The sequence below is a fragment of the Oncorhynchus gorbuscha genome, linkage group LG12, assembly GCF_021184085.1.
Source record: "Oncorhynchus gorbuscha isolate QuinsamMale2020 ecotype Even-year linkage group LG12, OgorEven_v1.0, whole genome shotgun sequence".
Taxonomy (NCBI): Eukaryota; Metazoa; Chordata; class Actinopteri; order Salmoniformes; family Salmonidae; genus Oncorhynchus; species Oncorhynchus gorbuscha.
Genome location: NC_060184.1, coordinates 21,143,918 through 21,168,192, shown reverse-complemented (window position 1 = coordinate 21,168,192; position 24,275 = coordinate 21,143,918). Strand labels below are relative to the sequence as shown.

The 24,275-nt window shown below is 44.3% G+C and overlaps 2 protein-coding genes across 11 annotated transcripts in view; one reads left to right on the top strand and one right to left on the bottom strand.

The window, feature by feature from the left end:
• Nucleotides 1-124: 124 nt before the first annotated feature.
• LOC123990684 (ribonuclease ZC3H12A-like) lies at nucleotides 125-7,950 on the top strand. Of its 2 annotated transcripts, XM_046291435.1 has the most exons (7): nucleotides 125-169; nucleotides 990-1,048; nucleotides 2,589-3,141; nucleotides 4,197-4,336; nucleotides 4,568-4,802; nucleotides 5,638-5,744; nucleotides 6,291-7,950. In XM_046291435.1, exons 3-7 carry the CDS (start codon nucleotides 2,810-2,812, stop codon nucleotides 7,301-7,303), a joined length of 1,827 nt encoding a protein of 608 aa, XP_046147391.1. In that variant the 5' UTR covers nucleotides 125-169; nucleotides 990-1,048; nucleotides 2,589-2,809; the 3' UTR covers nucleotides 7,304-7,950. The 2 variants fall into 2 exon arrangements, with proteins under 2 accessions (XP_046147391.1, XP_046147390.1); XM_046291434.1 differs by lacking the exon at nucleotides 125-169 and having other exon boundaries at nucleotides 888-1,048.
• The window catches only part of LOC123990682 (TGF-beta-activated kinase 1 and MAP3K7-binding protein 2-like), a 69,439-nt gene continuing 52,983 nt past the window's right edge, over nucleotides 7,820-24,275 (bottom strand). For 2 of the 9 annotated variants that reach the window (XM_046291425.1, XM_046291426.1), the window contains exons 3-8: nucleotides 22,523-24,254; nucleotides 17,027-17,187; nucleotides 16,038-16,131; nucleotides 15,040-15,135; nucleotides 14,612-14,713; nucleotides 7,820-10,370 (exon numbers count right to left, since the gene is read on the bottom strand). In XM_046291425.1, coding sequence (XP_046147381.1) covers nucleotides 10,231-10,370; nucleotides 14,612-14,713; nucleotides 15,040-15,135; nucleotides 16,038-16,131; nucleotides 17,027-17,187; nucleotides 22,523-24,254 — 2,325 coding nt within the window. In that variant the 3' untranslated portion in view covers nucleotides 7,820-10,230. Of the gene's footprint in view, nucleotides 10,371-14,611; nucleotides 14,714-15,039; nucleotides 15,136-16,037; nucleotides 16,132-17,026; nucleotides 17,188-22,522; nucleotides 24,255-24,275 lie in introns of those variants that run through there. The other 7 variants (XM_046291427.1, XM_046291428.1, XM_046291429.1 and 4 more) reach the window with 7 other exon arrangements.

Here is a 24,275-nt window from a genome sequence, read left to right as displayed (position 1 = left end):
GTTTTTGCATATTTATGTGTACTGAATAAATATAATGTCCTTGATTCTAAACCTGTATGGCCAAAACATTTCATTTAAGAGCAACTTGACTCTCAGGGGGAGGGTTTATGGATCTGGCTGTTGTCAATCTCATCTGTCAGTTGAGCTGCAGCCACGACTCAGAGAGCAGGTGAGTTCATTGCAGGAGGAAATGGTGTCTGGCATTCCAGAGGGGAAAACGTTGTAGTATCAGCCTCTGTGTGTGTGCTGTATCACAAGAAAGACAAGCTCTAGATTTTCAACTATAGACTTCATTTTGACAGACATACCACTATGGCATGTTATGCAAATTGAATTATGTTTCACCGTTCCTGAAAGCTATTCTTCTTGTTTCAGATTCAAAATGATGTGTGTGGTAGTGTGTGTATGTCAGTGGAGGCTGCTGAGTGGAGGACGGCTCATAATAATGGCTGGAACAGAGTAAATGGAATTTGATATCATTCCACCATCATTCCATTCTGCTCCAGCCATTACCACGAGCCCATCCTCCCCAATTAAGGTGCCACCTGTGGTGTATCTTGGGGTTATTAAACATCCGCTCTTACGATATGAATCGAATACAAGCTGCTCATATTTCAAGAACTAACCTCATATACAATAGAACTTCACCTACTACTGAACAATATGTAACAGTACAAAGTAAGAACAGTGCCGGGTAACTGGGTAGGTACAGTATCAAGTCTCAGGCAGTCCCACTGTGTTGTAATGCCACACCAGGAAGATCAGAGAAAGAGGGGAAGAACTCTAAGGGCTTACCTATGACAAGCTGCATTCTGACCCAGACTCTGTATTGGGCTCAGATGAGGAAGTGAAATGATTGCATTTGTCTTTTGCTTCCTTGCTGGCATTGGTCTGAGCAAAGTCTCTGGAGACTTCCTCATATGACTAATAAGAGTACACACAGGTTCTGTCTCTCCATGAGATTGACGCTCTCTCACACACATCAACAGGTTCTCCACCAGACAAGCAGGCTGATTGATGCTCCTTCTAACTGCCACCTACTGGAACTGTAAGTAGAGAGTGAGAGGGAGCAGAATTAGCACACAATCCACCTAATGTCCAAACCTTGTTCAGCTGCAAGGGTTTACTGTATGTAAATGTTTGTAACTTCTTAGAGCTGATATTATTTATTTAGGTAGATTTGGTTTCTTTGATAGTTCACTGGAATTGTCTTTATGTTGTTTGCTTGAGAGTTTGGCAAGTGTTCATTTCAACTACCACACAGTTCAGTGAGTGAGACACGAAGTGTGTGATCGTTGTAAGACAGGCGTGGGAAGCCTCATACTCTGCATTCAGGACTGTGTCTCGTCTTGTAGAGGTGGTGCAGAAAGAGTGTTCTGGTTTGAGATGCAGCGGTGAGAGAGGATGTGGTTAGAAGTAGATTGTTCAAACTATTCAGAGGTAGAAGATCAACAACCCTAATCTCACTTTTGTCACGTGCAAATGAGTGGGGGTGTGGGGTATCGTAACCCATATTTATCTTGGAATTATCACCCCTATATAGTTGTGCATTAACTGGCATGGTATGCTTCTCTATTAGAGTTTACTTAGAGTTTACTGTTTGTCTTAGCCTGACATTTTCTTCCTTTTTCTCCAAGAGGCTTTTATGACGTATCAATAAACATTAAACACGTCTCTTATCAAACTCCTGTCAGGACTGTCTAAGGTTGTCACCTGTTGTATTCGGCGTATGTGACAAATAAAATTTGATTTGATCTTGAAAACACCAGTGCCTTTCAAATTTGAATGCGGTCGGGATGAAAGGGTGCTCTTAGGGAACAGGTGATGGGGCATACAAACGTGTGTGTGTGTGTGTGTGTGTGTGTGTGTGTGTGTGTGTGTGTGTGTGTGTGTGTGTGTGTGTGTGTGTGTGTGTGTGTGTGTGTGTGTGTGTGTGTGTGTGTGTGTGTGTGTGTGTGTGTGTGTGTGGATGTAACACTGCATGTTAAAGTAGAGATATGGAGTTTCAATTTGTGCTTGTTCACTGTCACCATGATAGTCCACGATTGGTGAAAAATACATTCCTGAAGTTTTTAACACTTTCTAAGTATGTATGCTATTCTTAGATATAACATCAACATTCCATAGGCCTACCCAGAATAGAAGGTAAAGGGTGTGGTGAAGGTATGCACAGCATGTCACTTTTCTACCTCTTATACTCAGTCATTGGTAGAGTCACTTTGTAAAATAATTATTGGGGTTTTCCAGACCACTAAATGGAGGATGTGTCTGACTGGACTGATGTAATGTATTTGCGAAACAAATATCATAAATAATTTCTGTTTTGGTTCAAAGAGAGGAATATCCTCATTAATTCTGGTGGTCTATATTTGTTATGACAACGGACGCTAGTTGTATCAAACACTTTATTTAAGTTCACCTGAGCCTATAGGGGCTTTCTAGACCAGTATGACGTGAGCGTCTGCGTGCAGTCATGAGACTGTGGCAGCGCAAGCAGCCGATTCTATCCTTGTGCAGTGTGCACCTAACCACATTGAAAGTATCTGAAAGCCCCGTGACCTCCACCATGCTTCTTCATGTGTTTACAGAGTTGAGGTTGCCTCACCTCACCCCCCCCTGGCCTTCCTGCACCTGTCAGATCTTCCAAAACTGATGCTGTTGTTGTGGAAACCGTGATGAAGTGATAGAAAAAGGAGACGAGGAGGATTCCCCAACAGACAGAGTCCTGACAGGAGCCTGGAAGGATACTACTACTAGACACTGACAGACCTGAGGCAGAGTGTGCCACACTGAGCTGAGGACCAGCAGCATGGACCAGCAGCATGGAAAAGTGGAGCGCTTCCTCAAGCTGGGCTACTCCCATAGTGACATTGTGCGTGTGCTAGAGAGCCTGCGTCATGACGCCCAGACCAACGAAATACTGGAGGAGCTGATCAAGACCTGCCAAATCACCACTACAACAACCACCACCACCCCATCCATACCAGCCAGCCGCTCAGCCCACTCCAGCCCACAGCTGGTCCCTCGAGGCTGCAGCTCTCCCCACCCCAGCCAGTCCCTACGGCCCAGCTCAGCTACAGACAGGGATCCCACTTTGGGATTCAGACCGGTGGTAATTGATGGAAGCAATGTGGCCATGAGGTGAGAGTACTACTTAATTTTGGACTATAGGAATTTTAGCATTAAATAGATAAAGACAGAGTATTAAATGAAATGCTGGCACTAATTAAGCTAATGTATGTACTAATGAAAACACAACCACATAGCGATTTATCTGGTCACCCACAGCACCTGTATAGTCAGATATGTTATAACAATAGTGAAAAACACATGCTACACTGCAGCCCGAAACTGAGAGGAACAAAACGAGAAGTTCACTTCTCATAAATCAGATGTTATTTTTTCCAACACAGATCACGTGTCTCAAACTAAAGCTGGGGGGGTGCTGAACTTTGAAGGATTCTACTTCTCAGGCAAACTCACTTCTCTTACTCAAATTAACTCTGGCATAAATCTCAGTGACAGTTTGCTTACCAAGCAGCCTTTGATTACTCAAGTCCTGATTTTCCTTGTTCCTAAAGGTCTCTGTCCCTAAAGCTTTAACTCCAAAACACTACATAAACTTTCTAAGCAAACTACTAATCATTGTGTATTTTCTATAACCTGTGCTATTGTTGTTGCGTTCGGTGCCCTGCCCTAGTGGCTTTATAAGGCAACAATGTCTTATCTTTGGTGTCCTGTTATGCAAAGTTGCCTACCACTTCCTGATGGTTGAGTGCAGGGAAACCCCACGCTATATATAGTGCTGTCTGTATAGGCAAATGATCCACTCCCTGTGATCAGCTGCCAGTCAGGGTCTGGGAGGCCTTATAGCATTATAGGTCTTAGGCCTGTCTAAAGTATTGCTGGATACATCGCACCACTATTAGGATGCTGCAGTTCACATGTGATACAAGGTTACAAAAGTGTGACATTATATCTTCTCCAAGACTTTCTGTTATTCCAGTTTTTGGTAATTTGGCGAGATAGTTTTCACTTTAGACTTGTTTCTGGGATTAAAGGACACACAACAGTCTCTTTGCTGGGGCTATGCAAAAGAGTGAATTGGAGTAGGTGAGTCACACAGCTAGCTGGCTTCAGTCATTTTAGAACTGAAAAGGGAAACTAATGTTCTACTGTGGCTCCTGTCTTTGCAGCCATGGCAACAAGCAAGTGTTTTCGTGCCGGGGGCTGTTGCTGGCAGTCAGGTGGTTTTTGGAGAGAGGTATCCGTGACATCACAGTGTTCGTGCCTTTGTGGAGAAAGGAGCAACCCCGTCCTGAGGCCCCCATGACAGGTAGGACACACCTGTTATACTATCTGACCAGGGCTAGATGGCACTGTGGAGCCACAGGTCACCAACACACTGAGCACCTACACCATACAAGTATTGATGGCCATTTATAACTGAGGATGGTTGTTTACACCCTGTATGCTGTGCACTACTTTCTTGTCTTTTTAAATGATTGATATGATACAATCCATCAAGTCTATTTGAACTCTAACCTCTCGTCACATGACCCTGCAGATCAGCCCATCCTCCATGAGCTGGAGAAGAGAAAGATCCTGGTGTACACCCCGTCACGCTGCGTCAACGGGAAGAGAGTGGTGTGTTACGACGACCGCTACATCATCAAACTGGCCTACGAGTCCGACGGCATCGTTGTGTCCAATGACAACTACAGAGACCTGCAGATAGAGAAGCCAGAGTGGAAGACGTTTATAGAGGAAAGGCTGTTGATGTACAGCTTCGCCAATGACAAGTAAGTCCCAACACTAAGACTTACAGCATCTAAGAGGGCATCTGACGCAGGGCCTATAAGGAGGATATAAACCATTTTAATTTGGGGTTGGCATATGAGAGTTGGTATACCACCTGTTACACCACCTACAAAATCCCTCCTGCTTATATACTTGTAATACATCTGTAATGAAGACTTGACTTCAAGAGTTTCGGGCATCATGTTTACATCATATTCATATGACTTTATATTCAAGGTTCATGTTTACATCATATTCATATGACTTTATATTCAAGGTTCATGTTTACATCATATTCATATGACTTTATATTCAAGGTTCATGTTTACATCATATTCATATGACTTTATATTCAAGGTTCATGTTTACATCATATTCATATGACTTTATATTCAAGGTTCATGTTTACATCATATTCATATGACTTTATATTCAAGGTTCATGTTTACATCATATTCATATGACTTTATATTCAAGGTTCATGTTTACATCATATTCATATGACTTTATATTCAAGGTTCATGTTTACATCATATTCATATGACTTTATATTCAAGGTTCATGTTTACATCATATTCATATGACTTTATATTCAAGGTTCATGTTTACATCATATTCATATGACTTTATATTCAAGGTTCATGTTTACATCATATTCATATGACTTTATATTCAAGGTTCATGTTTACATCATATTCATATGACTTTATATTCAAGGTTCATGTTTACATCATATTCATATGACTTTATATTCAAGGTTCATGTTTACATCATATTCATATGACTTTATATTCAAGGTTCATGTTTACATCATATTCATATGACTTTATATTCAAGGTTCATGCCTCCTGATGATCCTCTGGGAAGGAATGGCCCAACGATTGACAACTTTCTGAGAATAAAGCAGTGGACCCCAGAAAACAAGAAGGAGCGTTGCCCATATGGTTGGTAGATATTGTACAATACACACTTTTATTTTCAGTTTCCTACCTCATTCACCTGGGGGTTTTGACTGTAACTCATCCAATGTGAGCCAGCTGAGCAGGATTTGATTTGTAGTTTGTGACTAGTAGTTGGGTCGGTTGTAATTCCATTTGGCTGCCTGTCAGTCGGCTGTTGGCAATGGGAGAGCAGCACCACTCCAAGGCTACAGCACAGCGCCACTCACAAACAAAATACCTTATTATCAACACCCAGGATAATAAAGCTAACGGCAGGCCTGGGATTATTCCTGTCAGAGGAGTACAACGGACCCTCATAGCACTCTGCCGTGTACCTAGGGGAACAAAAACAGGCTGGAGACTAGACATATTTTGTTTGCTTTGCTAAGTGTGTTTACAGTACTAAAGAAGGGGGGAAGAGGGCTTTACAGTGAGTGCACTCAGACAGACACACATCCTAGTTGACAGTCTCTTTAAAGAATTACAGGGTCACATATGTGAGCCATGTTTTTGAAAGCCCATAAATATTCCTTATATGTTTCTTTCCAGGGAAGAAGTGTACTTATGGAGTGAAGTGCAAGTTCTACCACCCAGAGCGCTCCAACCAATCACAGCTGTCTGTAGCAGATGAGCTTAGAGCCAAGAGCAAACCTGCTGCTCAGACAGACAGGGAGTGGTCATTTCTCCCCTCAGGCCTCGGCCAGGAGGGCCATATCTACACATCCCTTTATGAGCCGGATCACACTACTAATCATCTACACAGATATCCTTCCACACCGCCTCACCTTAGAAAAAACGGACATTCCCATTCAAACAGGGCTTTGCCAAGTGATCAGTTCACCAGCCAGAGAGAAACAGGCAGCCCAGTTCTACAGCACAAATCCAGCCACCACTTCTGCCCCAGCCCAGACACTGACGAGGCCTTTGGCTCCTTGGAGACCTCGCTGTCCAGACTATATGTCCAGGACCAGACAAACAACCCCAAGGGGCCCGGGGTGTCTTACACATACAGCAGTGGGGTGGCCGGGTGTAGCCAGGGCAGTGGGGACGTCTACCCTTCCAGCACTTACAGCAGCCACAGTTACGGCAGCAACACACAGAGGCTCAGCCTGGGTGGGCCTTCCTCGGGAGTCCACTATGCCCCCCAAAGACTGCTACAGTGTGGCTGTGACCACTCACAGAGCTGTGAGTGTAGCCAGTGCATGTACGGCCACCAGCATCTCCAGCCACAGCTAAGAAAGAGCTCCTATGTTGTTCACAGTAACCCCATCCATTTCACCGAGCAGCAGTACTTCCAGAGTCTTCCCCCACAAAGGCAGAGTCACAGCCTCCCAGAACACAGCCCGGGACAGGGCCTCTCTGGTGAGAGAGTGGAGATGACCAGATCCAATGGCGGTAAAGCTGCAGATAGTGAGCAGAGGAGGAGTGTGAAGAACCAGCTCAGCACCCTCTTCCCCCCCAGCATGGTAGACTATGTGATGAGTCTGTACCCACACACCCTCAACAAGTCAGAGCTGGTTCCTCTGATCCAGAGGTTCAGAACCAGCCACGTTCCCTTCTAACGTGCAAGATCTTTCTCTGTAAGCATTATTAAACACAGTAGTTCCTCAGCAGACTAGAGACAAGCTTGAAAATGTAGCAGTCTGTGCTGAATTTCCTATGTATGTATATAGGTCAAGTGCAATGCACTACCATCTCCTGAATGATGCTAGTTCATTTTGAATCTAGCATTGCCTTAAAGATTATCAAAGCAGCATGTGTTGTTTTAACATGTAGCCTCAAACTGAGGGAAGCTATTTGACAGAATGGGTGTTAACCTGTACGGTATGCAGAATAATACTGTCCTTGTCATTTGTTTGTTGTCCATATTAAAAATAAGTCCTTGAAAATTGTCTGATGATCTGTCTCATTTACCAATTTACACCGCCAAGCTTCCTGAACTTTATCATACCAACTATTTTAGGTCTCTACTGCCATCTACTGGAGTGAGGAGATGTGACAATCGTCATCACATCACTGCAAGCCAACAACCAATGGAATGGAATCTAAATGTGGAATATGTAGTAAGAAATCCAGAATTTCAGAATAGATTTTTTTTATTTTTACAAATAACTTATCTGTTACAAAGACAGTTTTCCCAGCTAAAATCAAAAAAACACTTTAGTTATCCAAATTAGTTTTTTTTATGAATAAAACATTTATTAACCGACTTCACACCGAGCTGCAGATAAAGCTGAACAATTTGTTTCTTTGGGGTTTTTACAGAAAAAAATGTTATAAGTGCTTAAGAGACAACTAAGAATTTGGCTTCTACCGAATCAGTTTTTGACAATACTAAGCTTTGGTAAAAAAAAAAAAAAAAAGACATCTTAATTTGTGACTGCATAGATTGTCAATACAAATGCCATTCTAAGGCAGTAATGTGTGGCAGCATTTCACAACGTGAAAAACAAACAATAATAACCCATTCCACAATTAAGGTAAAATCATTACAATGGTAAACTTTTAAACTATCCTCATAAAAAGCTTCACAGGACAAATTAAACCAAATAAAAACATGATTATACAATGAGGACAGACACTATTTTGTCTCACTTTATTGGAAATATAACAATGGCACTGTCTTTATTGTCTTTTATTAGAGATATTCTAAACTTCTGGCCAGGGGTAGATACGGTAAAGCACATACCTATATAAATATCTGCTGATTTGAAAGAGGAATACTTTAAAACATATTCATTTGGAACACTTACCCAATTTATACTGCATAGCAAAATATTTTGATTCTGAAAGCCCTCAGGAAACAGTCGCCTTCCACCAAGCTGTACAAGGGCCTTAACACCTTAATACAATTACCAAAGTCCGTCTTTCTTTCATCCGACTCGAAAGCTTCTATTCTGATGCAAGATTTAGGTGAACTGTAAAAATTCATGCATCTCTTGGCACTGAGGTGTAAAAGTCCCCAAATATTAAACCTACATTCCAGTTGTCAGATAAGATGGCAGTTTGTCATTCTGCTTATGAGCTTTTTTCACCTGTCCAAGAGCTCTTGCATCCTAAAAAAAACTCCTCCATCTTTCTTTTGACTTTGCTGCATCTGCAGATCGTACACAGGAAATTCAGCATAGACACAAGTGATGAACGACAGACTGAGCGGAAGAAGCTTCATGACTGCATAGTTTTCATTCAACTGCGCCTCTTTTTTCCACAATGCTTCAATTCTCACAGAAATCAAGTAAAAAGCTTAAAAGGGACACCGTACTTATTGGTTTGAAAGAAAATGGAAACAAAACAAGACAAAACAAAGTAAATAAAGTCTATAAAGCTATACTTACAGGAAATACAAGTGATTCATAGTGAGGAAGAAGGCATTTAAGGCACATTCAAAAATGATGTACAGTAAAAAGCATAAGGGTATTTCCTCCCTCCATGTACTGTACACATAAAACATGCAATTGAGTTTCCGTTCTTTTTACTCTAGATTGAAGAGACGCAGATTGATAAGGGACATTACAGAAGATGAGAGAAAAGTTTTGGTGGCAGTAAGTTTCCCCCTGTCATCCTCTAGACACAGAAACCAAACAAATTGTCAACAAGTAGTCTGTTAGTTTTCCCTTCAGGTGTGAGGTGACGGCTGACCAAAGTTCCCATTCCTGATTAGGCCATCACAGAAGAAAAAAATCAGCAAATGCACGTTGGCACCCATATTGGCTTACGTGTTTGTGTGTGCCAACACACTGCAGGACAACTTGTTAATACTGTATATGGAAAAGGCGAGGCACCCCCAGGGGTAAAGTCGCCTGCCGAGCGTTGAGCAGGAGGAGGGAGAGGGGGGTGACCCAACGCATGCAGAGACTCCAAGGTGAGGTATCATCCAACTCTGCTGGCTTAGTAAAGTAACACAACCTGTAAACACTATCCAGTCAAGCCTTCAGTGGATAGCATTCTACAAACCTTGGAGGAGGGGAGAAAGAAACAGACCCAAAATGGAAAAAACTACAAACCTTGGAGGAAGGGGGAAAGAAACAGTCCAAAAATGAAAAAGAAAAAACAAACCTTGGAGGAAGGGGGAAAGAAACAGTCCCAAAATGGAAAAAAACTACAAACCTTGGAGGAAGGGGGAAAGAAACAGTCCCAAAATGGGAAAAAACTACAAACCTTGGAGGAAGGGGGAAAGAAACAGTCCCAAAATGGAAAAAAACTACAAACCTTGGAGGAAGGGGGAAAGAAACAGTCCCAAAATGGAAAAAAACTACAAACCTTGGAGGAAGGGGGAAAGAAACAGTCCCAAAATGGAAAAAAAACTACAAACCTTGGAGGAAGGGGGAAAGAAACAGTCCCAAAATGGAAAAAAAAACTACAAACCCCTGTCCATTCATTTTCTTACCACTAGAAAAAGAAGGGGAAAAAACAGTCTTTTCTAATGTAGTTTCTTTGATTCGCATTGAAAAGTGATGCGGGTTGTTGGTATTGTTGGCGTCTTTGTGGCTCAGAAGTGCCGTGGGAACTCGCACTGTTCACAGCGGTTGAGGGCAGGGTGGTTGAGGAAGGTGCAGGCCGTGCAGCTCCACTGCGTCCCCTCGTCTTCCTCCTGGTCTGCTACAGTCTTAACGCTCTTACTGCTCGACTCTGGATGGAGGGAGGGAAGGAAAGAGAGAGCGGTGGACGGAGAGGAGTTAGTCACCCAACAGACACCAGAGATAAACACACAGACACACAGTCAGCTGTAGAACATCAATCAAAATGGGGTCAGACTGTCAAGGGTTGTTCCTTCAAATGATGTATCTAGCTATCACCATATACAGTGCTGTTTTGGTTTCTGCAATAAAACTGGAATATTGCACTTGCACCACTGATGGGTTGAATTGGCAGTTGTTGGTAGTTGGTGAATCACTCTGGTTCTTTCACTCTCCAGGATGTGTATTGCACAAGAAAACACTTAATGCTAAGGAAGTATCAGAGTGCTAGGAGAATCCTATCAAATGTTAAAAAAGCAACAACATGCAAACCTCTCATCAACAAATGCCAATGGTGCTTTCTTTGTGTGAAATGGCAACATTGTATCTGAAGGTCATCTGTTGTAAGATTGTTAGGAAAAGGTGTGCAGGGTGGCTTTGATAAACATTTAGTATTTTACCTTTATTAATCAGGAAAAACCCATTGAGACCAGAGTCTCATTTACAAGGGCCCTGGGAACAATAAACCAACATGATCCATCTCAATACAACACTAAAAATGTACAATTACACATTCAAATTCAAAAGCAGCAGATAAAATTACACATCAATCAAAACAAGTGCAGTTCTCCTTCAGCACATTCCTCATCAAAGTCCTGAACTGACCATTCGAGACCAGCGAGTCAAGCATCAAAGTGGCCTGCCGGTCATTCCATGCTATAGGGGCACAATTACTAAAAGCAATCTTCCCGGACTCTATGGAGATCTGTGAATCTTCTAGAACCAGCCAGTCTTGAGAGCGAGTCTGATGTTGGCTGGATTTCCAATTTAGAGGTGAGGTGAGGTGAGGTATGGGAGTTTCTGGAGAACTGCTTTATATACAAATAGCAGCCAATGGTGGGCCCTTCTGGTAGTCAGAGACTCACAGCCAACAGAACTATATAAAAGGCAATGATGTGTACAAACACTGTCTCCAGTGATAGACGGAATCTAAAGGTTTTAAAACAGAGGCTGCTGGGTGCATGTAGATTATATCATCATAGTCTTTACTAGGAGGGATGCTTGAACAATCTTCCTCTCGTTTTCAAAAGTAAGGCACAATCTTTTATTATTACTGTGTATTACTGTGTCATCTGCATAGATGTAGGCCACAGTTATTATTATTCAGGGACAAACCAACAGTACTAATGTAAACAGTGAACAGTAAAGGGCCTTGTATTGAGCCTTGTGGCACTCCTTTGGTTATGTTAATTAAACTGAACTCCATCAGCAGATATACATAGACTTCTGTCGTGCAGGTAGTTGTTTAACCAGCTGCTTGGTCAAGACCAATTTCATATCGCCTCCATAGCAGGAGTGCATGATTAAATATATTGAATGCTTTCGACAGATCAATATAAAGCGCAGCGCCGTGCTGTTTCATGTCTAGTGCGTTAACTGCAGTGCCTTCAGAAAGTATTCACACCCCTTGACTTTTTCCACATTTTGTTGTGTTACAGCCTGAATTTAAAATTGATGAAATGTTAATTTTGTGTCAATGGCCTACACACAATGCCCCATAAATCAATGTGGAAATACGTTTTTAGAAATGTTTACAAACTAATTAAAAATGAAAATGTTATGAGAAGCCTAATTAAGTTCAGGAGTAAAAATGTGCTTAACAAGTCACACCAGTTGAATGGACTCACTCTGTGTGCAATAGTAGTGTTTAACATGATTTTGAATAACTACCTCATCTCTGTACCCCACACACAATTATCTGTAAGGTTCCTCAGTCGAGCATTGAGTCTCAAACATAGATTCAACCACAAAGACCAGGGAGGTTTTCCAATGCCTCACAAAGACGGGCGCCTATTTGGTAGATGGGTCGTAATAAGAAAAGCAGATATTTAATATCCCTTTAAGCATGGTGAAGTTATTAATGACACTTTGGGTGGTGTATCAATACACCCAGTCACTACAACCACTTAGGGATTTCATCATGAGGCCAATGGTGACTTTAAAGCAGTTACACAGTTTACTGGCTGTGATGGGAGAAAACTGAAGATGGATCAACAACATTGTAGTTACTCCACAATACTAACCTAAATGACAGACTGAAAAGAAGGAATCCTGTATAGAATAACAAATATTATATCAACATGCATCCTGTTTGCTACAAGGCACTAAAGTAAAACTGCAAAAAATGTGGCAAAGAAATTCACTTTGTCCTGAATATAAAGCATTTTGTTTGGGACAAATCCAACACAACACATCACTGAGTATCAGTCTTCATATTTTCAAACAGTGTGGTGTTGCGTCATGTTATGGGTATGCTTCTCAATGGCAAGGACTAGGGAGTTTTTTTTAGGATAAAAAGAAACAAAAATAGAGCTGAGCACAGGCAAAATCCTAGAGGAAAACCTGGTTCAGTCTGTTTTCCAACAGACTCTTAGAGACAAATTCACCTTTCAGCAGGACAATAACCTAAAACACAAGGTCATATACACTGGAGTTGCTTACCAAGACGACATTGAATGTTCCTGAGTTGTCTAGTTAAAGTTTTGTCCTAAATCAGCTTGAAAATCGCTGGCAAGACTTGAAAATGTCTCTCTAGCAATGATCAACAACCAACTTGACAGAGCTTGAAGAATTGTAAAAATAATAATGTGCAAATACTGTACAATCCAGGTGTGTAAAGCTCTTAGAGACTTACCCAGAAAGACTCACAGCCAAAGGTTATTCTAACATGTACTGACTCAGGGGTGTGAATACTTACAGAGTGAGTTAAATTAGATATTTCTGTATCTCATTTTCAATAAATGTGAGAATTATTCTTAAAACATGTTTTACTTTGTCATCATGGAGTAATGTGTGTAGATGGGTCAGAAAAACAATCAATTGAATCCATGTTGAATTCAGGCTGTAACACAACAAAATGTGGAATAAGTGAAGGGGTATGAATACTTTCTGAAGGCTCTGTATGTCCTTTATGACTAGAGAAGCAACCGAGATGGTGCAGTGTCCTGGCTTAAAGCCTGACGGGTGAGAATTCAGAATACAATTGTCTAAAAAGGACCACAGCTGAGAATTTACCAAGAGTTCTAATATTTTCGCTGAACAATCTCAAGTTTTGAGATTGGGTGATAATTATTAAGATGTCAGGGATCACCACCTTTGTGGACGGGAAGAACACAGGGCCTACACAGTATGAAGGAGGAAAAGGAGAGGTTGGACAACTGGGACAGACACATGGATATACAGACGGATAGACAGAGCTACAGGTACCAACCCAGAGGGACAGACAGACAGATGACAGGCAGAAAGACAGACAGCTAGACAGACATACAAAGAGACAGACAGACAGCTACAGGTACCAAACCAGAGGGACAGACAGAGGGACAGAAGGAAATACAGAGGGACAGGCAGATAAGACAGACAGAAAAACAGACAGAGAGACAAACAGACAAGACAGACAGAAAAACAGACAGAGATACAGGTACCAACCCAGAGGGATAGACAGAGGGACAGGCGGACAGACAGGCAGACAGAGCGACAGGCAGACAGAAGGACAGGCAGACAGAGGGACAAACAGACAAGACAGACAGAAAAACAGACAGAGATACAGGTACCAACCCAGAGGGATAGACAGAGGGACAGGCAGACAGACAGGCAGACAGAGCGACAGGCAGACAGAAGGACAGGCAGACAGAGGGACAAACAGACAAGACAGACAGAAAAACAGACAGAGATACAGGTACCAACCCAGAGGGATAGACAGAGGGACAGGCAGACAGACAGGCAGACAGAGCGACAGGCAGGCAGAAGGACAGGCAGACAGAGGGACAAACAGACAAGACAGACAGAAAAACAGACAGAGATACAGGTACCAACCCAGAGGGATAGACAGAGGGACAGGCAGACAGACAGAGGGACAGGCAGACAGACAGAGTGACAGACACATAGAGGGACAGACAGACAGACAGAGGGACAGACAGAGTGACAGGCAGACAGACAGAGTGACATACACATAGAGCGTCTGCTAAATGACTTAAATGTAAATGTAAATAGAGGGACAGCAGGACAGAGGGACAGACAGACAGGCAGACAGAGTGACAGGCAGACAGAGGGACAGGCAGACAGACTGAAAGACAGACAGAGTGACAGACAGACAGAGGGACAGACTGAAAGACAGACAGAGTGACAGGTACCAACCCAGAGGGAGAGCAGCAGGGGGAGGAAGGGCAGAGGAGGGTTCCATGGTTAGGGTGGAGGTGACATTAAATGTTCTCCTGTCTTTCCCCAGGCCCTCTGGCTCTGACAGGTCCCAAGCACAGGATGAAGGGAAGGAAGGAGAGGAATGGCAGGGAAACAAAGATGACAGATGCAGAGGTGAAAAATACAGCATGTATGAATGAAAACCCTAACAGACATGAAAACAGCTAGGATGAAAGAATACATGATGTCATGAGAATTGACCAGGATAGAAATAAATACCTGTTAGAAACCATCACAAGTACCGATCTAAAGCCCAAGTACTAATAGATATGAATTTATAACAAAGTTTAAAATGACAGATGGTAGTGGAAGCAGAAGAGGGTCTGGTTGTCCAGAGGCGACCATGCAACCTTTTCTAAACTTACCAACAGATAAAGTACCTTTGGGTTTGGGTGGGACAGGACCTAGGAATCCAATGTTGTCATAGAAGTTATGAATGGCACTGGGATTAAAGTGTGGTCCTGCAACAAACCGAAACAAGGGATTGCAATAAATGACAGAGACTGCACCAAAGCCACCCTAAGCTAAATTGAAATAGTGAGCATCAGTATAGCATATGAACATACATACACCAGTCACACATATAACCCAAGTAAAACACTGCAGTCAAACACCTTAAGTTTTGGCCTAAATCACAAAAACAAATAAACTTAGAAAACAAACCCATAACACTTTACTCCTAACATATTTGTCTGTTGGCTTCAGTAAGAGGCCATATTCATTTCTGAGCCACTTTTGTTTCTCCGTATTTCACCTGTGTGACTGTGCAAGCTGGTGTATTAATCCTGAGAACCGTGGAGAGCTGCCAGGGGGCCTATAAATCCCGTGTTACCAACTAGCAACAGGATGCAATTCAGGAAACAACTGGTGGTTAACATTACAATGGCAGCACCTTGACTGCGTGTGCCGAGGGGATGTGACCAGACTAGGCCTGGCAGATGCAGACCTAATGCTACTACTACAGCTGTACTGTACACTCCACAGGTCATTTCCCCCTCTCTGCCTCGCTCTGCTACGCAGTACGATCCCCATTACAGAATACACAAACACTACTAAACATGAAATGAGCACCAGGCTGAAGCTGAACCTTCCTTGCATTGCTAAAGACTGCATGTTGAAACACCACAGTACACCATAAACACACTGGACGTACGAGCACATGTATGCACACCACACACAGAGAGCTGGTGTTTCATTCATCACAACACTGACAAGCACATGTATGCACACCACACACAGAGAGCTGGTGTTTCATTCATCACAACACTGACAAGCACATGTATGCACACCACACACAGAGAGCTGGTGTTTCTTTCATCACAACGCTGACAAGCACACCCAGCAAACCAAATGAGCCTCCTACCTTTTGTTTGAAGGAGATCGATTTCTTTAGTTAAGCAGTCAATGTCAATCTGCAGTATCCTGTTGTTGCATCGCAACTGCTGCATTTCCTCAATCTGATAAGAGAGAATGAATCAGGTTCATATAAACCGCCATTTACAGACAGACAGGCAGCACTGTCTGCTGAAGAGACACAGTGGAGGAGTAGAGAGAGTGACAGCCTAGGCACAAGCTGTACAGTACTGACACACAACACAAGCCTAGCCTATATTACGTCAATGGAGGTGCAGGGAGCCAAGTGGGCTAACACCGCAGAAGGAGAGTTCTCTCCAGATCTCTCTGGCCTAGTGAATACACAGAATACACAACTCAAGAGCTACTGAGCTGAAGTCCAGTCTTTTAACTTGACCTTCCATGTCCCCTTTTTCCTCTCCTGACTAACACACTGATAGCTGACAAAAACCGAAAACTCAAAGCACCACTTGATTTTGCATTCTGATATATTTCAACAAACTCACAGCCGCACACTTAATGTAAACATGACGTTGGGTGAAAACATGGAAGTGTGTGTGCGTTTTTTGCCCCAAAGAATCACGGATTCCTTAGAAACATACAGTAAATACACTATGTGACTTAGGAGTGAGTTATGAAGTCAAAACTGCCATGGATCTGCTAAGACTGAGCAATATCTCAAACATGCCGTACCCATTTGAAGTCATTTCTTACCAAGTCGAATATATGAAGATAATATGCAGTTAAATCTGTAGTAAACAAAAGTGACCAAACTAAACGCATGAATACAGCACAGGAGGATGCTGAGGGGAGGACGGCTCATAATAATGGACGGAACTGAGCCAATGGAATGGAATTAAACACCTGGGAACCATGTGTTTGATGTTTTTGATTCCACTGATTCCGCTCCAGTCCTTACCACAAGCCCGTCCTCACCAATTAAAGTGCCACCAACCTCCTGTGACAGTAGCTAGGAGAGTAGTGTCTGTGGGGACTTACCGAGGGGATTTGGGACTGGGAGTTGGATCGTTCTAGCCGTCTCCTGGTCAGATCGTTCTCCATCTCGTTGACTTCCTCTTTTAGCTTTTCCAGCTTCTTCTTCTTCAGCTCCAGCTCATGCCACAGCCGGTCCATGCGGGCCTTCTGGTGAACCAACAGGGCTACAAGATACATAGTACACATTAACACAACAAAACTGACATGGGGGCAGACTGATGGATTAGACCAGTGCTCTCCAACCCTGTTCCTTGGAGAGCTACCCTGCTGTAGGTTTTAACTCCAACCCTGTTCCTGGAGAGCTACCCTCCTGTAGGTTTTAACTCCAACCCTGTAGGTCTTCCTAGGTTTTAACTCCAACCCTGTTCCTTGGAGAGCTAACCCAACCCTGTTCCTGGAGAGCTACCCTCCTGTAGGTTTTAACTCCAACCCTGTTCCTGGAGATCTACCCTCCTGTAGGTTTTAACTCCAACCCTGTTCCTGGAGAGCTACCCTCCTGTTCCTGGAGAGCTACCCTCCTGTAGGTTTTAACTCTAACCCTGTTCCTGGAGAGCTACCCTCCTGTAGGTTTTAACTCCAACCCTGTTCCTGGAGATCTACCCTCCTGTAGGTTTTTAACTCTAACCCTGTTCCTGGAGAGCTACCCTCCTGTAGGTTTTAACTCCAACCCTGTTCCTGGAGAGCTATCCTCCTGTAGGTTTTAACTCCAACCCTGTTCCTGGAGAGCTACCCTCCTGTAGGTTTTAACTCCAACCCTGTTCCTGGAGAGCTACCCTCCTGTAGGTTTTAACTCCAACCCTGTTCCTTGGAGATCTACCCTCCTGTAGGTTTTAACTCTAACCCTGTTCCTGGAGTGCTACCCTCCTGTAGGTTTTAACTCCAACCCTGTTCCTGGAGAGCTACCCTCCTGTAGGTTTTAACTCCAACCCTGTTCCTGGAGATCTACCCTCCTGTAGGTTTTAACTCTAACCCTGTTCCTGGAGAGCTACCCTCCTGTAGGTTTTAACTCCAACCCTGTTCCTGGAGAGCTACCCTCCTGTAGGTTTTAACTCCAACCCTGTTCCTGGAGATCTACCCTCTTGTAGGTTTGAACTCCAACCCTGTTCCTTGGAGAGCTGCCCTCCTGTAGGTTTTAACAAGATTAATAGACTGGAACAGTTTCAGGACAGAACTACATACATCTAAAAATGGCACACATAGCCTACATATCAATACATACACACAAAATATGGCGTTGTGCCATGAGGTGTTGTTTTGTCAGTTTTTTTTAAAACCAGGTTTGCTGTTTATTTCAGCAATATGAGGTGGAAGGGAGTTTCATGCAATAATGGCTCTATATAATACTGTACACTTTCTAGAATTTTTTCAGGATTTTTGAGACTATGAAAAGACCCGGGTGGCATGTCTGGTGGGATAAGTGTGTGGGTGTCAGAGCTGTGTGTAAGTTGACTAAGCAAACAGCTTGGAATTTTCAACACGTGAATGTTTCTTATGAAAAGAAGTGATGCAGTCAGAATCTCCTTAACTCTTAGCCAAGAAAGACTGGCATGCATAGTATTTACAGTGACTTCGGAAAGTATTCAGACCCCTTGACCTTTTCCACATTATGTTACGTTACAGCCTTATTCTAAAATATTCAGACCCTTTGCTATGCGACTCGAAATTGAGCTCAGGTGCATCCTGTTTCCATTTATAATTCTTGAGATGTTTCTACAACTTGATTGGAGTCCACCTGTGGTAAATTCAATTGAGTGGACATGATTTGGAAAGGCACACACCTGTGTATATAAGGTCCCACAGTTGACAGTGGATGTCAGAGCGAAAACCAACCCATGAGGTCGAAGGAATGTCCGTAGAGCTCCAAGACAGGATTGTCGAGGCACAGATCAGGGAAGAGTACCAAAGCACTTCCGCAGCATTGACGGTCCCCAAAAACAGTGGCCTCCATCATTCTTAAATGAAAGACTCTTCCTAGACGCCAAACTGAGCAATCGGGGGAGAAGGGCCTCGGTCAGGGAGGTGACTATGAACCTGATGGTCACTCTATTAGAGCACTAGACCTTCGCTGTGGAGATGGGAGAAACTTCCAGAAGGACAACAATCTCTGCAGTACTCCACCAATCATGCCTTTATGTTAGAGTGGCCAGACAGATGCCACTCCTCAGTAAAAGGAACATGACAGCCCGCTTGGAGTTTTCCAAAAAGCTCCTAAAGACTCTCAGACCATGAGAAACAAGATTCTCTGGTCTGATGAAACCAATATTGAACTCTTTGGCCTGAATGCCAAGTGTCACATCTGGTGAAACCTGGCACCATCCCTACGGTGAAGCATGGTGGTGGCTGCACCATACTGTGGGGATGTTTGTCAGAGGCAGGGACTGGGAGACTAGTCATGATCGAGGGAAAGATGAATGGAGCAAACTACAAAGAGATCCTTGATAAAAAACTGCTCCAGAGCGCTCAGGACCTCAGACTGGGGTGAAGGTTCACCTTCCAACAGGACAATGACCCTAAGCACATAGCCAAGACAATGCAAGAGTGGCTTAGGTACAAGTTTCTGAATGTCTTTGAGTGGCCCAGCCAGAGCCCGTACTTGAACCCGATCGAACATCTCTGGGGAGACCTGAAAATGTCTGTGTTGTTTGATGAGGAAACAACTAACAATTTAATACATTTTAGAATAAGGCTGTAACATAACACAATTTGGAAAAAGTCAAGGGGTCTGAATACTTTCCAAATGCACTGTGTATTAGCCCACTAATTAAAATGAAGAGCAATGTCATGTTTTGTCATTGGTTATCATGTCTTGTCTCTGTGCTTCCCTTCTATTCGTTTCCCTCTGCTGGTCTTATTAGGTTCTTTCCCTCTTTCTATCCCTCTCTTCCCCTCCCTCTCTCCCTCTCTCGCTCTCTCTCTCTATCGTTCCGTTCCTGCTCCCAGCTGTTCCTCATTCTCCTAACTACCTCATTTACTCTTTTCACACCGGTCCCCTATTTTGCCCTCTGATTAGAGCCCCTATTTCTCCCTCTGTTTTCCGCTTCTGTCCTTGTCGGATCCTTGTATGATGTTCGCTGTTCTGTGTCCTTGTCTCGCCCTGTCGTGTTTTACCTTCTTCAGATGCTGCGTGTGAGCAGGTGTCTAGGTCTGCTACGGTCGGTGCCTTCCCGAAGCAACCTGCAGTCTATGGTCGAGTCTCCAGTCAGTCCTCTCTACTGACGAGTGGATTTCAGTTTTCCTGTTTTGTTTTCACCTTGATATATCCAGGATTATCACTTTTGTCAAATACTGGAATAAAGACTCTATTTTCGTTAAGTCGCTTTTGGGTCCTCATTCACCTGCATAACAAGATGTGCCGCTCTGTTCTGGGCAAGCTGCAGCTTAACTAGGTCTTTCTTAGCAGCACTTGACCACATGGCTGGACAATAATCAAGATAAGACAAAACTAGAGCCTGCAGGACTAGCTTCGTGGAGTGTTGTGTAAACAAGCTGAACATCTCTTTATTACGGACAGACCTCTCCCCATCTTTACAACCATTGAATCCATATGTTTTGACCATGACAGTTTACAATCTAAGGTAACACCAAGTAATTTAGTCTCCTCAACTTGTTCAACAGCCACACCGTTCATTAACAGATGTAGCTGAGGTCTACCGCTTAGGGAATGATTTGTACCTAATACAATGCTCTTAGTTTTAGAGATGTTCAGGACCAGTTTATTACTGGCCAACCATTCCAAAATGGACTACAACTCCTTAAGAGTTTCAGTAACTTAATTAGCTGTGGTTGCTGACACGTACAATCATTGGTAAAAAATAGAAAAAAAGTAAAGGTGCCTAGAAAACTACCCTGGGGTACACCACACCCTATTGGTTTGACATTAGAGAAGCTTCCATTAAAGAAAACCCTCTGTTCTATTAGATAGATTGCTCTGAATCCACAATATGGCAGAGGTTGAAAAGCCATAAAACATATGTTTTCTCAGGTTACGGTCAATAGTATCAAAGGCTGAACTGAAATCTAACAGCACAGCTCCCACAATCTTTTTATTATCAATTTCTTTCAACCAATCATCAGTCATTTGTGTCAGTGTTGAGTTTTCACGCCAACCCCAGTTGTAACTAACCTAATTCAGCTTATTAACCAGCTAATTAATATAATTAGGTGTGCTAGATTAGGGTTGGAGTGAAAACCTACAGGACGGTAGCTCTACAGGAACAGGGCTGGAGAGCCCTGGCTTAGACAATCTCTGAGAGCTGAAGGGCCAGGTTGACAACCAAATTTACAGTACAGGCTTACCGCTATAGCTAAATGCATTTCCCCTTTCGGAAATATCCGGTACGTGCAGTGAGCTGAGTAAGAATCATACATTGAGTAAAAATCATACAGTTCCATAATTGTTCTTCATTTCATGGCCTACTTCAGAAAGGGCTTTTGGGGGAGTCAACATTGATCCTGGGAAAACGTTGCTTATAACGCATCATAAGAAGTGTTATATCGTCTTATTACGCATTCATAAAATGCTATATGCTATGCGGAAATTAGCTGTCCCTGCTTTTCTAATTGTAACATACAGTGACAGTCTAGGCCTACATGTCATAAACCTTTCACCTCAACAACTACTACCCCCCCATGCACAGAAATAACAAAGTAAAGAACAATACCAGGCCAAGCCAAACTGGGAATGTCATGTGAGCCAGAGAGGAATGCATGGAGAGGGCTGCCTGCAGTGAAAGATAAGGGGCAGAAGACCTAGGCTCAGGGCCATGGAGAGAGAAGAGAAGCCCCACAGTAGTCACAGCAGCATGAGTGAGCGCCTAGCAAGACCCACAGGCACTGACTCGCACGTAATCCAGTCAAAAGTCCAAAAAAGGAAACACTGCGCTCCAACACATTTGACTCACACTGCCGCAGTCAAAGGGCTGTCAGTGTAAATCCAGCATTATTGCAGTCGACTCATGCTGCAATCACACCCCTCTCCATGCGAGTCACCTTTAAGAATGTATCTATCTACTCCCTCAAATCAGGCTTAGATGAAGCAGGGTTTTAAGACCGATAGCTATTTAATGAGACCAGCGTCTACACAATTTGGATTTAAAAATGCATTAGTGTCATCATATGGAAATCCAAGTTAAAACAAGGTATAAACGATAAGCAATAGTCAAATTACTTTCTTGGCAGAATGCAGTGGAAAAAGCATTTACTACTGGTGGACAAAAGTGTATACTATTCCTTATTGTTATGAGGGCAAGTTACTCTCTTCAAAATTCCTGAAGCCTCTTTCAACCATTATACTTTGTAAGTGGATGTTATATCTCTTTGGCCACTTGACTTTTGTTGCACAACTTTATCTGCATGTGACTGAGGGATACTGTTGTTCAGCCTAAGAATTGCACAATGAACTGTATCCTGGTGTGTTTATATAATTCTATAGACTGTGAACGTCGACAATGCAAAGCAACTAACAGATGAAAAAGTTTAGGAACCCTAATCTGGTCTCACCTTGTGTGTATGCTGCGTCATCTGAGCCCATGCTGAGTCTGCGTGGCTCGCTGGGCCTCTCCCTGTGTACAGACAGTGGGTCTGAGAGATGATGTGGGTCAGGCTCCACAAAATGGTGGTCCGAGGGGAGGCTGAGGAGGTTGGTAGCCTCAAAGGTGGGGGACACGACGCCGGGGGACACCGCTGGGGGCTTGTTGGGGGACACGGTGATTTTGAAAGTGTACTTGGTGTTGGGCTGGGTGACCACCACTCGGGGCGAGGTGGCTGTGCCTGCCCCTCCCATAGACGCGCGGGACTTGGGTGGGTGGTGGTGGATGTAGGCGGGGCCCATGCTCACCTGGCCCCCCATATTGCGGGGCCCCTGGGACCCGTGCGGAGGTGGTTGAGCAGAGATGTAGACGGTTGGAGGGTTTCTGCCCCCACCGTCATCGTTATTAGCAGTAATGTAAAACTTGGGCTGGGAGCGAGAGCCGGATGAGGCCATGTTGGCCTCTTCAGAGGGGGTGGTAGCAGCAACAGTGGGCGGGCTGGCAGAGATGTAAACAGTGGGCTGGCTGCGGCTCAGACCTGGGCCTCCGATGGACAGGGGGGTGGTGGTTGGGCCAGGTGCTGTCCCGACAGAGGAGGAGGATGAGGGGCAGGAGGAGGAGGTGGAGGAGTTGGAGCGGGGGCCACTGCTGGTGCGCAGCACGGCCGTGGTCGTGGTGGAGTTGCTCCTCTGAGGAGATTCAAGTTTGATCTCTATCTGGTTCTTGCGCGGTCCGGTGGAGATGTTCTGGATGTTGTACTGGCTGAAGGAGGACATGCCTAAGGGCATGCCAGAGGAGGAGGCACCAGAAGAGGAGCCCTGACCTCCAGAGGGGGCCTGGAGGATAGAGGAGGGGGCCTGTGGGTTGGTGGGGGAGCTGATGGGCATGTAGACATGGGAGGTCTGGTGGCCCTGTGACTGGTGCTGTGAGGTATGTGAGGAGCCGTGCTGGTGCTGCTGGGAGGAAGGGCCTGTCCAGGAGCCAGGCAGTGAGGTGGGATGGGAGATCTGGTAGATCTGCTGCTGGGGTTGGGAGGTGGGGCTGTACTGGGCCCTTCCTGCCTGCTGCTGAAGCTGCTGCTGGCTTTGCCGGGTTGTACCGCTGGGCTGGGTCACGTAAGGCCTTATGTAGATAGAGTTACCCTGTGGACTGCTCAAGCCGGACTGTGTATGGGGCCCGCCGTGTATGTGCAAAGAGGTGGGGGTGTTGCGACCCGTCTGGATGTTGGGGGCCAGGGTGACGGTGATGGGGTTGAAGCGGGGCATCTGCTGGCCATGTTGGCCCATGGATTGTCCTTTCCCCCCCAGCTGGTAGAGTCCCAGGTGCTGGGGCGGCTGGGTCTTGCGCGTGGGCTCCATCACGCCAAATACATTGAGGCTGGCGGGCACCTGCACCGGGGCTGACTGGGGCTCCTGCTGGAAGAAGTCACTATTCGGGGGCTGTCCTGTCTGTAGGGGCCCGTCACTCAGGCTAAGACTGTGGGACAGTGTCCTGCTGCCGTTCATCCTCAGGCCGTCCCTTCCCGGGGTCGCATGCACATTCTGAGACTGAGACTGCAGGCCCAGGTTCAGCTGGGTCATGGGATTCCGGAACCTGATGAAGCTGGGGTCGTCAGTGTAGTTGAGTTTGCCTCCTTTGCTGTACAAGTAGCCTGGGCTTACTTGAGACAGGTACTCACAACAGGCGTCCAAATTGTTGTTATTCTGAGGAAAATAGAAGGTTCA

What these genes read in the sequence shown, in the direction of transcription:
- LOC123990684 (XM_046291435.1), top strand. Translation starts at nt 2,810, where the DNA reads ATGGACCAGCAGCATGGAAAAGTGGAGCGCTTCCTCAAGCTGGGCTAC. An exon ending in TCCTGAGGCCCCCATGACAG is followed by an intron (nt 4,337 to 4,567) that starts GTAGGACACACC and finishes ATGACCCTGCAG; the next exon opens with ATCAGCCCATCCTCCATGAG. An exon ending in TACAGCTTCGCCAATGACAA is followed by an intron (nt 4,803 to 5,637) that starts GTAAGTCCCAAC and finishes TTTATATTCAAG; the next exon opens with GTTCATGCCTCCTGATGATC.